At 30.5% G+C, this 18,146-nt stretch overlaps 2 protein-coding genes across 2 annotated transcripts in view; both read left to right on the top strand.

Annotated features, from left to right (window-relative positions):
- Positions 1-18,146, top strand: part of LOC113515664 (short neuropeptide F) — a 116,510-nt gene that overhangs the window by 13,082 nt on the left and 85,282 nt on the right. The window lies entirely within an intron of this gene.
- On the top strand, positions 200-5,230 carry LOC128200315 (uncharacterized). Its single transcript, XM_052893380.1, has 3 exons — positions 200-359; positions 477-1,056; positions 1,579-5,230. The coding sequence occupies exons 1-3, from the start codon at positions 200-202 to the stop codon at positions 5,228-5,230; spliced, it is 4,392 nt and encodes a 1,463-aa protein (XP_052749340.1).

Below are 18,146 nucleotides of genomic sequence, written 5' to 3'. Positions count from 1 at the left end.
TAGAGAGGCAAAGGTACAATTGCTATACAGCCATACATCGAATATTGATTTCAATATTGATTGAATCTATACTTATCGATTTTGTTGTCGTTGCAAATTATTACGTAAATATATCGTACAATTAGTGAATTAGTGTACGTTTTTTAATAGTTTATTATTTTTAACTTCATTTATTGGCATTAATTTGAATTTTATCGAAATGGCGACCAATGAAAGTCTTAGTTATGATAATGGTGATATAAATCGCATTTCTCGTGATTATGCGGTAATGAGATTGGAAATTATGGAACAATCAGACCTATTGGGATTTTCTGAAGTAGACTTTAAGGATTTGGCAAACGAATTTCATATAGCACAATGTAAGTTGTTATCAACATTGAATCGTCAAGAGCGTTCTAGTGAATTTGAAATTACAGTTAAATTTGATACAAAAATGAAACATATAAAACAAAGATTTTGTGAAATTAATTCCACAGATAAAAAATGTGCTTCTAACTTAAATAATAACAATAGTGAGCCACAGACATCTGTGAAATTACCCAAGATCAGTATTAAACCTTTTGACAGTACCATAGACAATTGGATTTCATTCATACAATTGTTTGACTCTCTAGTTCATAATAGAACGAATATATCGAATGTAGAAAAATTACATTATTTGTTGTCAAGTGTTCAGGGTAAAGCTTATGAATTGATTAAAAATTATCCTGTTACGAATGAAAATTATATGAATGCTTATGAAACTCTTACGAAGTATTATAATAGACAGCGACAAATCGCTACAATTTACTATGAAAAAATGTTATATTGTGAACCCATTAAATTTAAATCAAGTTCCGAACTTGAACGTATTTATCGTACATTTTCAGAAAATTTAGCCATATTAGAAAAATATAAATTGCCAGATAAAAATTTTATGCTATTCTATTTGTTGTGGTCTAAACTTGATAAAGTTACAAAGGAAGCATTCCAACTTGATCAGAATACAGAGGATATTCAGGATTCTATTCCTAAGTTTGAACATTTACAAAAGTTTATTGAGAAGCACTATAAAGCGTTAGAATTAAGTGGTTCATCGTCGATGGTTTCCAAGATAAATCAAAATAATAATAAAGGAAATAATCAATTAAAATTTAAAGCAAAATCATCTCTTTTGGTATCCCATGTAACTTGTATATATTGTACAGGCCAGCACTCTCTTGCTAAATGTGAAAAATTTATAAAACTAAATGTAAAATTTCGTTTTGATTTTGTTAAGGAGAAACGTTTGTGTTTATTGTGTTTTTCGAATAGTCATACAGTAAAACAGTGTCGTGCTACCTATCGTTGTGAATTTTGTAACTATTCTCATCATTCATTGTTGCATTTTGACAAACCCAAGCCTGAAACTTCTGTCACTGAAAATGAAACATTAAGTAGCACTGTCTTGACATCAGTGGCCAAGTTTAGTGATAAAACAGTTTTATTTTCAACAGCTAAGGTTTTAATAAAAGATGGTCACGGTAATTATCAACCAGTTCGTGTACTGCTCGATTGTGCAAGTGCATGTAATTTTATTTCGGAGTCTTGTGTAAACAGGTTACAATTGCCTATAACTAAAACACAGCAGTCTATAAGCGGTATTGGTCATTCTACAGCACAACCACTTGGGTCATCGTTTTGTGAAATTAAACCGATAAACTCTTCATCACCATGTAATTTTAATTTAAAGGCTTTAGTGTTATCGTCGATTTGTGCTCATCAACCAAGCCAGTATATTAATTCTGCAGATTGGTCTCACATAAATAAATTATCACTTGCCGACTCTGACTTCGATCGTCCTGGTCCAATTGATATGCTTTTAAGCGCTGGTGTTTTTGCTTCTGCACTGCTCCCTGGTTTAAGAAAAGGTAAAGTAGGACAACCACGGGCTTTGCGCACTGTATTTGGTTGGATTATTATGGGTGAGTGCAACTCAGCTGATAGTTGTCAAAATCGAAACGCGGATTGTTATTTCGTTACAAATAATTCCCAGTGTAATATTTCGAACTTGTCGTTAGATAATAATATTAAAAGATTTTGGGAGATAGAAAATGTCACATCTTCTTCAAAATTGTCGAAGGAAGATCAGATTTGTGAACAATACTTCGTTAAAAATTCTCATCGTAATCATGAAGGGAGGTTTATTGTACCCTTACCTTTCATTGATCCTAATAATAAACCCATCTTCTCAAATTCGCGGGAGATAGCTATGAGAAGGTTTTTGTCGCTTGAAAATAAATTAAAAAATAATTTTGAATTTCGCCAGCTATATACTTCTTTCATGGAAGACTATGAGACATGTGGTCATCTTAAAGAAGTCAATGTTCCAATCAGTAGTGTCGGCGAATTTTATTATATCCCTCATCATGGTATATTACGGCCTGAATCAGTTACAACTCCACTTCGTGTCGTATTTGATGCCAGTGCAAAAGATGCTAATAATCTGTCCTTAAATGATACTCTTTTGCCTGGTCCTAAGCTTCAATTAAATATCACTGATTTATTATTGCGTTTTCGTTGGCACTCTGTAGTTTTCACAGGTGATATTAAACAAATGTACCGTCAAATAATGGTTTCTGATAAAGATTCGGAATATCAGCGAATTCTGTGGCGATCTTCACCTGATGAACCTATTCGAGACTATAAACTCCTTACAGTCACGTATGGCGTGTCGTCTGCTCCTTATCAAGCGCTGCGTACAATTGCTCAAGTGGCTGAAAACTCGGCAACGGAATTTCCATCGGGATCCGCTGTGTTGAGTCGTGATATTTATGTGGATGATGTGGTATCAGGAGCTGAATCTGTCGAAAAGGCTTTAAGCATAAGATCGGAATTGACTAAAATGTTGTCGTCGAATGGGTTCCATTTACGAAAGTGGACCTCTAATCATAAAGATTTCTTGAATAATATTAAACCATCTGATTTGTACTCAGAGGAATTTAGGAGTTTCGAAGAAGCCTCTGATGTCACACTTAAAATTTTGGGACTTTTGTGGATACCAAGTGTAGACTGCTTTACATTTAAAGTTGCTGAATTCGAAGAGCGGCGACTCACAAAAAGAACAATATTATCGGACATTGCACGAATCTATGATCCTTTAGGTTTTCTTGGTCCTGTTACATTCTACGCTAAGTATCTTATGCAGCTTCTTTGGACTTCGGGCGTTTCTTGGGATAGCGATATACCTGAGGATATTGCCAGGGAATGGTCGAAGTTCAAATCTCAATTATCGTCTTTGTCGTCTATTTCTATCACTCGTCGTATGGTCAACTCTTTTGTGTCTCTACAGTTTCACGGTTTTTGTGATGCTTCAGAGCGTGGATATTGCGCTGTCGTTTATTGTCGGTCTGTCGATGCAAATGGTTGTTGTTCTGTCGAATTTTGCTGTGCAAAAACTAAGGTTGCACCTCTTCGTAAACTGTCGTTACCTCGATTGGAGTTACAAGCTGCTGTTTTACTAGCAGACTTGATAAATTCAGTACTGAGTGCTTTGAAACCACTGCATGATATAAATAACATTTTTGCTTGGTCAGATTCTACTGTTGCTTTGTCGTGGATAAAGTCATGCCCATCTAAATGGCAGACGTTTGTAGCTAATAGAGTAAGTCATATCCAAGACATAGTCTCTCCTGAATGTTGGCATCATGTTAGTACAAATTTTAATCCTGCTGATGGAGGATCACGCGGCATGCATCCAGCTGACTTAGTTAAACATAAATGTTGGTGGAAGGGGCCAGTATGGCTATCTGAACCTGAAGAAAATTGGCCAGAATCATTGTTAATTTTGCCATCTTCTCATGACGTTCAAGCAGAGCAAAAGATTCTTTGTCTTCAAACTTCTTCTAATGTCAACTTTGTCGATCAGTTATTAAATAAATTCTCGTTGCTAATAACTTTGAAACGTGTATTGTCGTTTTGTTTCCGGTTTATTCATAACTCGCGTCGAAGCAGTTCAAATGAAAAAAATGTTGGTCCTTTATTGTCGTCTGAAACGAATAAATCTTTTATGTATTTAATTAAATATGTCCAGCAAACTACCTTTTCGAAGGAAATTGATAATTTGAAAAGAAACCGTTCGAATTTACTTCCTAAAAGCTTACGTAAATTGTCGTTGTTCCTCGATGTTGCGGGACTTTTGAGGGTGGGCGGACGACTGGCTAATGCCAATGTAAATTATAATGTCAAGCACCCCCTTCTCTTACCTCGCGATCATCGCCTAACTCATCTCATAATTGATGATTGTCACAAAAAGTTTATGCATCCTGGTGCACAAACACTTCAGAATATACTGGCGCAAAATTTTTGGATTCTGTCACCTAAGAGAGCGATTCGATCTGTCATAGCAGGTTGTATGAAATGTTTTCGGGCTAAGCCTCAGCCGGCTCCAGCCCCTCTTATGGGCAATCTGCCCGCTTATCGTATCAATCAAATTAAACCTTTTTCAAATGTTGTCGTTGATTACGGCGGTCCTTTTGATATTGCGTTAGGTCGTGGTAGGGGCGTAAAGACCTATAAAGGCTACATTTGCGTTTTTGTGTGCACTGCCACCAAGGCCATTCATCTAGAGCTTGCCTCAGAACTTACAACTGAAGCCTTTTTAGCCGCATTAAAAAGATTTATCGCACGAAGAGGTCGTTGTAGCCATATTATATCGGACCAAGGAAGAAATTTCGTTGGTGCTAGTAACTATCTTGCTTCGATCATGAAAGAGATTTCAGAATCTCAAGAAATAAAATTTTCGTTAAGCCCACCTGGTAGCCCGCATTTTAATGGGTTGGCTGAAGCTGGAATAAAGTCTGTCAAGGCTCATCTGGTTCGGGTTATTGGTCTTCAAAGATTAACCTTTGAAGAATTTTATACAATTTTAACTCAGATAGAATCAATGTTAAATTCTCGTCCTCTGTCGCCACTCAGCTCTGATGCTAACGATTTTTCAGTGTTAACCCCAGGCCATTTCTTGACATTGGAACCTTTGTCGACTATTCCGGAAGAAAATATAACCAATCAAACTATTAGCATCCTTCAGCGATGGAAGCTAGTTAAAAAAATCCATCAGGACTTTTGGCGTAGGTACCAACGTGAATATATACACACGCTTAACCAAAAGGCTAAATGGGATAAAAATTATACTAATATAGCTATCGGTACATTAGTACTAATTGTAAATGAACAATCAATTCATTTACAATTAGTACTAATGATTGAATGATTGATTGAATGACATTGAAGTGTCAACATTGCCTCTCCATTTATTTGTTTATAATAATATTTAAACTTGATAAAACCTAATGGAAAGTAATACATTGGGAATAATATAATGTAAATAATTAGTGACAGTGTTTGTGAGCATATTTGTTGAAGCGAACCCAGAATATTGTGGTAATGTAACAACACTATCAATATTGCCATAGAAAAGATATTGGAGATAATACTTGTTCATACAGCGCACACATAAATAAAAACAACATAAACATATTATATACCCTTTTGATTTTTAAAATAAATATTAAACATAGAAGAAACTAACTCAAAAATTATAATTACAATTACACACAGATAAAAATATAAAATGTGGGTAATTGATACAACATTTTAGATATGAAACGTAGTGGACTACCCTAAATAAAAGTTACATTTAATATTTCTATGAATGATACCGCTAAATTCACGAATTTTGCTAGCTTGAAAGTGGTCCAATGGCTACAGTGTTCACTACTTATTAAATAATCGCTAGTTCGAAACTCAAATACAGTATATTATTTTTGTATATTTAAAGTGATTGCGAAAGTGAGGGCATTGATAAGAAGCTCTAAAAATGTATACCGATGAAGAAATCATTCAAGAAAATTTATTTATAAAATGTTCACTTTGCAAAAGTATGTTAAATTTAATCGATACGAATATTACTACAAAAAAATATTACTTAATGACAAAACAGAATAAAGAAACATGGAAATGTAAAAACTGTTTATCAAATACTCAACATAGTCATGTTAATGCAAAAATAGGACTATCAAAAATGGCTAACATTAGTAAAAATGACAATGTAACTCTACGTAGACCACGATGTAACTCAGAAACTTCTTTATTGGACATATCCCACAGTTTAAATCAAAGCAGCAGTCATTATAATTCTATGTTAATGGATAGTTCCATGAAAAGCTTACCAAGTATGACCTTAGAAAATAATACTGAAATTAATGAACTAAAGGACAAATTGAATACAGTGGAAAGGAACTTAGTCATAGCACACGCTGAAATCGAAAATCTTTTATTGGAAAATAGCGAACTTTCAAAAAAATTACTACAAAATGATATAACGATAAAAGCTTTAAAACATATTAAGTTTAATCCAACAGCGAATATTTGCAGCAACTGCCGTACTTCGAACTCTCTTACTTACTTCAATAATGATAGCAACTTTACTCCGACACGTATAAGTAGGAAAAATATAACAAACAGTACACCAAAAGTAAATAAACTACCTGTAAAACTTAATGAAGCTGCAATTAACATCCACAATGAAAGAGATCAAAGTCAAGACGATAGTGATGCGAAAATAAATAGTAACATATTGAAACAAAGTGAAAGAGATAAAACAGAAGTAAAAACTCAAAATAATTCTTTAACTAAAGACAAACAAAGCTTTTCAAAAAATATACATACTGACAACAACCAAATTCCGCCAATGATTGAAGGTCACAAGGTGCTTATTTTTGCAAATGATGAAGGAAAGGGTGTGTGCAAGATTCTACAGTCATTATTAGGATTAAAATTTAAAGTGACTTCTATTACAATGCCAGGCGCAAAAGTGCATCAACTATTAAATTCATGTTTAAATCATTGCAAATCTTTAACGAAACAAGACTATGTAATTATAATAGGTGGGTCAAATGACAGGAATCCATTTAGTTTAAAATCTAATTTATACTATTATATTAACCAATTGTGTAAAACTAATGTAATTTTAACTGAGACGTTTTGTAACTACTTCTTAGATTTAAAAGAAATTCGTTATATGTATAGATTTATATGTGATCAATTTGACTGGGCAACATTCACTGGATATACATTGGGCACGAGCGGGGAGCAACATTCTGGTAATCGCCTTCTAAATTTGTGTAGAAATATACTAAGAGATATTCTTCATTTAGAATATAAACGCAAATATTTTGAATATTTAAATAGAAAACCAAATGAAATTGTATACAATAAAACGTTAGTCACAATTGGCACTCAGACAGATGACACAGAGTTTTTTCGAGGAAACCAATAATAATAAACTTGTAATTTTTCATCATAATGTTATGGGAATTAAATCAAAAATTAATGACATTGAACTTTATTTAGATACATTGACATCAAATATTGACATATTATGTTTCTCGGAGACTTTTGTTAGTAAAATGAAAAACATATGTAATATTAAAATTGAAAATTATGAACTTGCATCTTACTACACAAGGCGAAATTTGATAAGAGGAGGAGTCTCTATTTATGTAAAAAAATCACTACAATATAATAAAATTGACTGGCTTTCAGATAATTCTATAGAAAAAATATTTGAATGTTGTGGAATAGCCATACCAGAATTAAAAATTTGGGTATTATGTATATATAGGCCTCCAAATAGTAATATAAATAAGTTTATTGACAAATTGGATGAAACATTATATAGAATTTGTCGTAGGGCTAGAAATCTTAATATAAAGCTAATCATTGCTGGAGACTTCAATATTAATATTCTAGAAAATAATAAAAATACGAGGCTTTTCAATGAAACATTAAATAAATATAACATAAAATGTACTATAAAAGAACCTACACGGGTTACATCTCATTCCCAAACTTGTATAGATAATATTATAACCAATACCAAAAATTTTAAATCTAATGTTGTGCATACAGGTTTATCAGACCATGCTGGCCAGATTTTAGAATTGCCCTGCAAACTAAATTATAATAACAAATTTTGGTATGTGTACAAAAGGAAAGTTGATGTTAACCTGAACATATTCTTGAAATATATCTCACAAGTAAACTTTTCTGAGATATACCAAACAAACGACGTTGATCTGGCTTATGGTATTTTTTTAGAACTATTTAAAATGATACATGACTTGTGTATTCCCATAGAAAAAGTGAAAATTTCATTAAAAAAAAAGCCTAATTGGAAAAGTAAAGGATTAATTATATCTAGTAAACGAAAAAGACAACTCTATCTGCAGATACAAAATAATACATCACAACAAACAACAACTCATTACAAGACATATAAAAGATTATTGCGATCATCAATAAGATACTCGAAAAGACTATCTAATCTAAATTATGTAAAGAATAGTACAAACAAAACAAAGGCTATTTGGGGGTTAATAAAACACAATACTGAACAAACTAATGAATTAAGTCAGACGATAAAACAAATAAGGAATGGGAATGAAGTGATAACATGTCCAAATGAAATTGCAAATATATTGAATAATCATTTTATACAACAAAATAATTACTCGATTACATCAAAAAATCGCAAACCCACAAAATATAGTACAGGTAATAGTATTTTCCTAACTCCTACAGATGAACAAGAAATAATGACCATAATAAAAAAGTTAAAAAACAAAAAAAGCTGCGGTGTAGATGGCATATCAATGCAAATAATAAAATCAAGTGCTACCTATATTGTCAAACCTTTAACATATTTAACTAATCTTATGCTTGAAAGTGGATGCTTTCCAAGTAAGTTAAAAGTAAGCCTAATAAAACCACTGTATAAAAAGGGTCCGAAGGACATTGCAGATAACTATAGACCTGTGGCATTACTACCGGGATTTTCGAAAATTTTTGAACGCGTAATATATAATAGAATTATAAAATATTTAGAAAAAAATAAATTACTCAATAATAATCAATTTGGTTTCCGTAAAGATCGCTCTACTGTAATGGCTATTTTAAATATACTTATTAAGACATGTGAGTCTGTTGATCAAAAAAAAAACGTCACTGCTTTATTTTTGGATATGTCTAAAGCTTTTGATTCTGTAGTTCCAGAAATAATTTTAAATCAACTTGATCAACTAGGAATTCGTGGAATAGCTCTTAAACTATTAGAAAGTTATTTGAATGATAGATACCAAGCCACAACATTAATACACTATAATAAAAACTCAAAAACATTGGTAAACGTGGAATCTATCTACAAAAAGACAGAACTGGGAATTCCACAGGGTAGCATATTGGGACCTCTATTGTTCATAATTTACCTCAATGACCTTCCTGAACAGACAGATCATCAATGTGTATTATTTGCAGATGATGTAACGTTATTATTCACAAATAATGGTTCAAGTTTACAAAATTATGAAAATGAGATCAACGCTAATATCGACAATATTACGGACTGGCTATATAATTTAAATTTAAAAATTAATTCTTCGAAAACGAAAATTATGCAAATAAGAAATTATAAAAAAAATAGTTTAAATTTAAATATTAATATTAAAGGCAATAAGGTTTTTGATGTTGAAACAACGGACTTTTTGGGAATATCTGTAGATGCTCACTTAAATTGGAAATCACATATTGATAAAATTAATAGTAAAATTGCCAGTTACTGTTATGCTCTATCGGTCCTGGTTGATGTGTCATCAGTAGATGTGGCTCGTAACGCATACTATGGTAATGTGTACCCGTTACTAACATATGGAATTGTCTTATGGGGTAACTCAGTCAACGTAAACAGTACCTTTCTATTGCAAAAGCGTTGTCTAAGAATCATATACAATAAAAAAAGTGATGAGTCAGTACTACCATTATTTAAAAATAAAGAATATCTTACGTTGACATGCATATATATATTAGAAATCAGCTTATTTGTAGTAAACAACATGCACTTATTTAAAAAGAAATCTGAAGTTCGACTTAGAAATGTACCCATGAGACAATATGATCATTTATATTTGCCGCAAGCTAACTCAATGATATACAATAAAAGTAGTTATATAATGGCTATCAAAATATATAATCATTTGCCAAATAACCTAAAAGAAGTGCCTAATACAAAATTCAAATTATTATTAAAAAAATGGCTACTTGCAAATGCTTTCTATAATATGAATGAATTCTTTGCTCTTTGACATTTTTCTTTTTTTTTACATTGACATTATAAATAATTTAATTAATATATAGGATGATAATTAATATGTTCTAATGGTGACCATGAGTTAGTTTGTGACTGTGGATTGACATGTTTTATTTTATTGACAATTTTATTGACAATTTTAATGTATGACTCTAAAATAATTAATGTTTTGTAATTAATCGTATTGTATGCCCGATGTATGGGTAGGCTGTTTTCCTTTGAGACGTTAATAACATCTTACGAAAAATTGTAACATACAGCTCACAATAAATTTATTCTATTCTATTCTATTCTATTCTATTCAAGCCCCTTAAAATGGACTATGGGTCGTATCATCGCTTTGCATCCCGGACATGATGGTGTCTGTAGGGTTGTAACAGTAAAAACTGTAACCAGTCAATACAAAAGACCAGTTGTTAAAATTTGTCCATTGCCTATATGTTATTAAAATATTTTCGCTAAATTATTTATTCTTAATAGCTGTAATTTCAAATTATATTAGTAAACTTTATTAAGATTCATAATTGTACTTCTTTGTGTATTATTATTATTTATTTTCGTTTAAATACCTTGTATTTAGGTGGGCGGAATGTTCACTTTAGATGTAATAATTGCATGGTAACATTCTCGATAATTCATAAAAACATTTATTCTTGTATGTGGCAATTAATAATTTTGATTGGAGGTAGTAAGATAAAAAAAAGTTGTTGGTGTCTGCTCTTAAATACAGAAACAGAACAGTTTTGTCGTTGTCGCTCATAAAGTATTTAATAAGTATAACATTTAATTTCACAATCGTGTGACTAGTTTTTGAATTTAATATTTTTGTTTTATAAAAGAACTACACAACAGATAATTTCTCGTGTCGTTCTTAAATATTTAAAAGGATTTAAGATTGAAACGTCTGTCGGAAGATTCAAGATCGAAACCCTTAGTTCTTATAACATTTACGAGGTAATCTCAGGTAACTTTAGCATGCTTTAGGGAACTGAGTGATCTGAGTATGTTGTAAAAGGAATTTTCGCTAATCAAAGGGTAAGTCATTTGAACTAATTTTGAATCTAGGTAATTTAGTACTGCTTTTAAAACAACTTGTCGTTTTTCGCATTCTCAAATATTTCAAAGAACTTATCGTACATACAGTCCACTTTACATTCTCGTACAGCTTATATTATAGATTTATAGAATATTTGGTTACCAATTACTCAAATATAATACATTATTTATTAAAATACTTAAATATACATATATATAGTACATTACTTATTCAATAAACATATTTTAAATAAATGCATGAGCTTTTGAGTAAAGAACTCACTTTAAGAATATCAATTCTAGACTTACATAAAATAAAACTGTTTTCTTATTCCATCCTATTTTGTTTTCATATACTAGACAGAGTCTTTATCATAAGTGATTTTATCGACCCGTTTGATACATAATAAGTATATTTTTACATATAACAGGTGACAAACAAAAAGATACTTTAACGTATTTCAGGAAGAGGAGATATAAATATGGAAATCAGTATGTCACACTTCAACGATAAATCGATGACATCCTGTGAAATTGAGTTTTTATATAAAAATATAACTTTTATTCAGTACGTTCATATTATAATATATATGATCTTGGATGGTTAAGTTTTATATTTCCTACTAAGTATCAACCCACATAGGAAATGACTCGCATTAAACAGTGCAAATATATTATCGTGAAACGAATGTTTAATTTCAGTTCTAACGGAGCTTTATGTGTACTTATAAAATTAATGGATATTTTGAACGGGAAAATACGAACATTTTATATCCTTGCGTTTATTTTTATTGGGATTAAAGTCAGGAAAGTTTAAATCCAGATAAGTACGTTAACCTAATTCTGTTTGGATTAAGTACGAGGAATATTTAGATGTTTAAATAATACATTGTCAAATTAATTCATAGGCAATTATCATGTCTAAACATGTTTACATTATATTAATTATCCTATCATTATTAAGTATACAGAGTAATAGAAACAACATGTTTGTCATTCAATTTTGAATAATTATATTATTTGATCAACAATTTTTAAACTCACCTATATATTTTTACTTTTGATTTTTCAAAGATCTATATTTTAAATACGAAGAAAGGCTTTTTATATTTTTAAAGATCTTTGTTATCCTGGTGTTCACATTTCTGTAGCTAAATTTTCTATCAAAATCCTGTCTATGTGTGTCTCTCTCGACTTGACGATCATAATTCTACAATTTATTTTTACCAAATCAAATAATATGACCAGTCTGTTTTGGTATCCTTAAAATTATAATTATTTTAACTATACGAGTTAGTTCTTACTTTTTCACTTGTTAGCAGATCAGTTAATCATTATAAATATCACATATGTAATATTTGAGATGAACGAGATATATGCTTCGTTTTATCTCGATTAGACAAAGTATGCCCCACCGCCAAAGATGTCACAGCGATAGCTAGTTAGCTTTAATAACGTGTTTTCAGCTAATAACTACTATTCGTTAACGGTTGCCCGTTAGTAACTAGAGAAATCGTTGATAATTATGGTATAATGTTGCTGCAACAAACCTAATGACATGTAGCTTGTTATTAATATCAGTCCATGTTGTTGTGTTGTAGCGCTTTCTCTTTAGTTGGTATTTCAACTTTATTAGTCTTCATTCGTTATTATAAATGTTAATGCTAGTTTGTTATGTAACTAAACCAATAATTACGAAACTTGTCATGGACATAATATTTGGGATGAAGAAAAACATAAGCAAATTTTTATTAAACGATAAATCCAATTAATGTACTTAAAACATATGAAATTCATAATGTGACCAGTTTCTCAATTTATGGAACTCTTAACATACTTTTAATATCTTTCTAGTTTTCCAATAATTTACAACCTAAAAATAAGTCAGTGAGATAAATTATCGTTTTTACCCTTTTACCTTTATATTACGTTTTTATATTACCTTATAAATATATACATTTAACAATGTAATACACCCCTAAGATGCTAGCGGCGCTGGCGTAACTTCACTGTAATGGCTAAGCTTATACTTCGAGCGAGGAATGCCACAGCTTTTAAGATTACATATAACTGCTTTTAGATATATCTTATAAAAAAATATACTCACCAGTGGAATTTCAGACGGCTTAGTCAGGGACGTTTACTGGTACAACTCGTCATGTAAAACATTCTTACGTGCAAAATATTTAAAATAATTTGCATTGTGTGTAATATTTTTATTACAGATAATACTAAATCTTTATATGTATTTGAGTACACAATCTGACAATTTTACTTTAAAAATTATGTATCACAAAAAAATTATAAAAAAAATTATTCTAATTAAAAGTTTTTAAAGATGGACTTATCACTTTCATATCTCTCTCACTCTTCTGACTCATATCGAAGCCGACGAATTTAAATAATGTACAATGGCAAATTTTTTATAATATTTTTGTTATAAAAAATTTATACAATTATACAAATCAGATGTGAAAGAAGCTGTCTCAGTTAATATCAACATATCAACTTTGTTTTTGACATAAATATAAAATACAACAATTACATGATAGAAACACACATAGTTAAACATCTATGTTATTTTGTTTGACGTTGGTTGGGGTTTATATAATATAGCCAGTTATTTATCAAAGGTTGTGAAAATGACGTAAGACGATCGTTGGGCAACTGTCAAACACGTGGGCTTTCCTGATTGTATATGTACAGGTACCTTATTTTAATTTAGAAATTCATATTTATTCAATCTCTTAAAATTATTTAGTCGTTTAATTTTTGTTGAAGGTTAGGTAAAACTATATATAATAAACAAATATAAAAAATACGTAGCAAACTTAATTATTATTTATGAATAAAGACAATAAAAATAAAACATAAAAAATAACCGATAAAATTTTTGTGCCAATAAACTACTTAAAAAATAATGTTTATTCCACTTTTTGATAATACTCATATTTTTTCAATTCTTGAAACAATGTAATATAACTTGTAATTACAAATGAAATAATTTTCTTTTATAATTTAATGACGATACTTAGTAATAATATTGAATCTTTTGGTTAAACCCAGAAAGTATAATATTTTATAAATTACCACAATGTTGTAGTTCATTCAAAGACATTGAGTAATTGGATTATTTTTCCAATTTCAACGGATTACGCTGCTTACAGTTGTTTTACACGGAAAATGATTGTTTTTGTTATACACCAGAAAGTATTTCTATTAAAATAAGTATTTCTCGTAAAATAATAGATGGTAGTATTTACTTATTATAAGTAAATATATATTATAATGATTAAAAATATAAATAAAATATAAACAGAAAATGTAGTGAGCGTCGAATATTTTGTCAGTTGTTTTGAATGTCAAATATATTGCAGTCCTTACTAAATTAATTCAAAATTTGTTAAATGATATATAGTGAAATACATATTTAAAACAGAGCATCACAAATTCGTTAAGAAAAATACCCATTTAGGCAATATAATACTTTAAGGAACCTTTTTTAAGCTAGGAGTAAGATTTTGAAGTCAAGATTCAGTTCTTTTATATTTTATAATTTTTTATTAAAAGTATAGTTAAAATTTCATTAGTATCGCCATTTACTTCGTTTTTAGGGAGCAGATAAACATAATAAATATAAAGATTTCCATTTAATTTAGTAATTTAATCATTATATATTTAATAGTATAAAAGAAATAATATTATTTCATAAGTTCTAAATAATTGCTACTCGTACCTACATAATTAGACTTTAATATTCCTTGATTATTAATACATTCGGTATATATTCAGTATATATAATATTTACCATATTCAGGGTTGTGTACTGATTGGACACTAATTGAAAATTCAGTTATGAAATATTCTTTAAATAATTTTAGAAAAAAGTATTCGAAAAAGGTATCACAATTCCTTCTTGGGAATTCAGAATAGTATTGAAACAAACAAAATAGATCTTTGATCTCTTTGAGTCGAAGTTCAAACGGAAGTTGCGCCAAGTTCAAAATGTTTGAATTTTTGAAATGGTCAGTGGACAAAATAGCAAAATAGAATGGCTAAAATATATGATGACTAATTGATTTGAAGATAATATTAACTTAATATATTTTTTCTATATAGGGGGAGGCCCTCGGACGGTTTAGCAAGTAGTTGATACGCTTGGCAGGCGGGTTGGCAACCGGAATTAGACTTTGGTGTGTAATATAATCTCTGTTACTGTAATAATCCGAATTACGGTTAATCGATTTTTTTTTTATATTTACATCAGAGACGTGGTAAATGTAAAAAATAGACAGGATCATTGTAATTCTTAGAGTTAGGATGAATAAATATATAAAAATATATAAAATGAATAATAGTTTTATAATGGAATATATCATTTTGTTACCAACATAATATTATAACATTTTGTAAGCAACGGTTTAAATATCCGACTAAGCCTCTGGTGAGGGGAAAGACTGTTAAAAACCAAATTAAGCCGGTAACAGCGGCGTGCTCGCTCCTTGTCACTCGGCGAAATGTAGAGGCAAGTCGAGTGTTACGTTCGCCACTACGGTAATAGTCCACTAATGCATCTGACTGCCACATCAAGGATTAAAGTCGTAGGCGTATTTATTTTTTACTAACTGGCCGCCCCGGCTTCGCACGGGTGTAACTTTCACTTTTCCGTGCGATTTGTCAAACATTTTCTTTCAAACAAACCCTATCCTGTAAATTATATGTTTTTAGAACATATTACCAATTCTGAGCTGATGTAAATTTATCAGTAAAACTCACAAGGTTAGGTTTATTCCTTTTACATTTTGAAATTTAAACTATTTTCAACCCGTAGCATATTGTACGTGATTGTATCAGTTTAGGCACCAAATCAGTGGAAAAGCAAGCGATATGGAATAATCAAATGTGGTAACCGTCATGATATTGATCAGCGATGGGATTTGTTCCATTGAATTAGCCTCGGTGTGCTATTTCAAAATACTAGATAGGCAGATTTAGGATCAGTAAATATTCATATTCTTAGACTGCTTATTTCAAATGTTATTTCACCTTTAATGAATTTGAATAGTTTTTATGAAAATTTATTGTTATTATTTTTCTTTTTCTTTTTTTAATTATTAGAATATTTTATAATTAATTAAGAATATTTATTTTTAACCTTCCATACTTCCGAAAGGAAAATATTCCCAATTGTTTTATAATTATTTATATATTTTGTGTATATTACACAGTATCTTTGATCATTTTTAACTAATTTTGTTTTATATTTTAGTTTTAAAGATAGAATATCATTGTGTATGCAGTATACGCAGTAGACACAAAGACCAAGGTCTCAGAATTGATGATATATGAGCGGTACTTCAGTGTATTTATTCTATGATATCCGAAAAGTTGCTCATTTCTATAAGCAATGGTTACCACTTTCTATCATGTGGACGAAAATTTGCTATTCTACATTACATACAAAAAGCACTTTTAATTACAAATCCAGAATATACTCCTAAAATGCACCGATATTGCGATATCGGTGCACTGCATACACTCAAATGCGTTTGAGCACATTTAATTACATGAACAATAGATTTGAACGAATTTGGTTTCCAATAAATTAAAACAGACAGGCCACAAACGATTTTCTAATACAACATCACAAAGGTTTAGTTTTAGTTAAACAATAATTATGTTTTTGCAATTGAAGTTCCATTTAAGTGTTTATAATAATTAATTCAATAAACAGGAAACAATAACTATTACGCAGGTACCTTGAATCAAATATCAATATCAATCCAATTTAATGCCAATGACAATTTTATACTGCTCTCATGAAACAACAGTTAGGAATTACGTTATAATTGAAATCGGTTTATAATAGTTTGCATTGGTAAGTTACACTAATATGCATCTATCAGAACAATACGAAATCATTATAGCGCTAGTACTGCAAATCCAGAGTGCGAAACGTCTCAAATTCATTTTCAATTTTTCATTCATTTATCTAATAAAGTAGCAATTTTTAGTCCAACATGTTTTAAAATTTTTGTTTCATGCGCCTTTAAATAATAATAAATGTTTGTACTATATATTTTTAAAGGTTTTTACACCGCATCCTTCCGCACCTTTGACGAAAATATTTGCTAAAATAACAAAAACAACACGTAAAAATGATGAATTGAGAATATTTTGAATTCAGATTATTATTTTTTTTATACAACGAAGGTGGCAAGCAAGTACACAGCCTGATGTTAAACCATAGAATAGTGTAACGTACATAATCTCAGTGTTTAATGGTCATTGTAGTGTATGGACGCTTGCAGACCGGATGTCACGTGCGCGTTGCCAACTCTGGAGAAACAATACACCCTTTATAAAGAATCCTATACTGTAGTCTCCAGGGGAAATCTCCGTGGATAGGTGCTTTAAAAAAGATATATACGACGGAGTCCAACGAAGTACAGACGAACGGGTAACAAAGTAAACAGTTTGCTGCGCTCTCCATCTTCGCGGTTTTCATTTTATGAAATGAAATGGTTGTTTGCTCACCAGTCGGAGTAGCTAGTTACATTTACAATACAGGTAGGATTATGAACCTATAGCAGTTCACGTAAAACGATTTTAACATTTCTCTTTTATCTCAGTCGTATCGTTCAATCACCTAATAGAGTTAGTAACGAAAAATTGTAGCATCATCTGAATAAAGCATAGGTATATATTAGAAATAAAGTACACATTGCTCCACAGAATTGCGACATCAATATTGAAAGAACAAGATGTATGTATATTGAAAACATGTGAATTTAGAACGTGCGTGTTTACCTGTAGATTTTGTTTACAACAAGTAGTTTTATGTTCTGAAAAGAAAAACGGGAGCTTCATTGTCATATAACTAATGTGAGAGTAACATATAACACGAAGTGAATTCTACTGATTGCAGAATTGGCAATGTAATCGTATA

The sequence above is a fragment of the Galleria mellonella genome, unplaced genomic scaffold (genome assembly GCF_026898425.1).
Source record: "Galleria mellonella isolate WM207_F2 unplaced genomic scaffold, CSIRO_AGI_GalMel_v1 utg173, whole genome shotgun sequence".
Taxonomy (NCBI): Eukaryota; Metazoa; Arthropoda; class Insecta; order Lepidoptera; family Pyralidae; genus Galleria; species Galleria mellonella.
The sequence above is the reverse complement of the archived record's forward strand: the minus strand, read 5'-3'. Positions and strand labels throughout refer to the sequence as shown.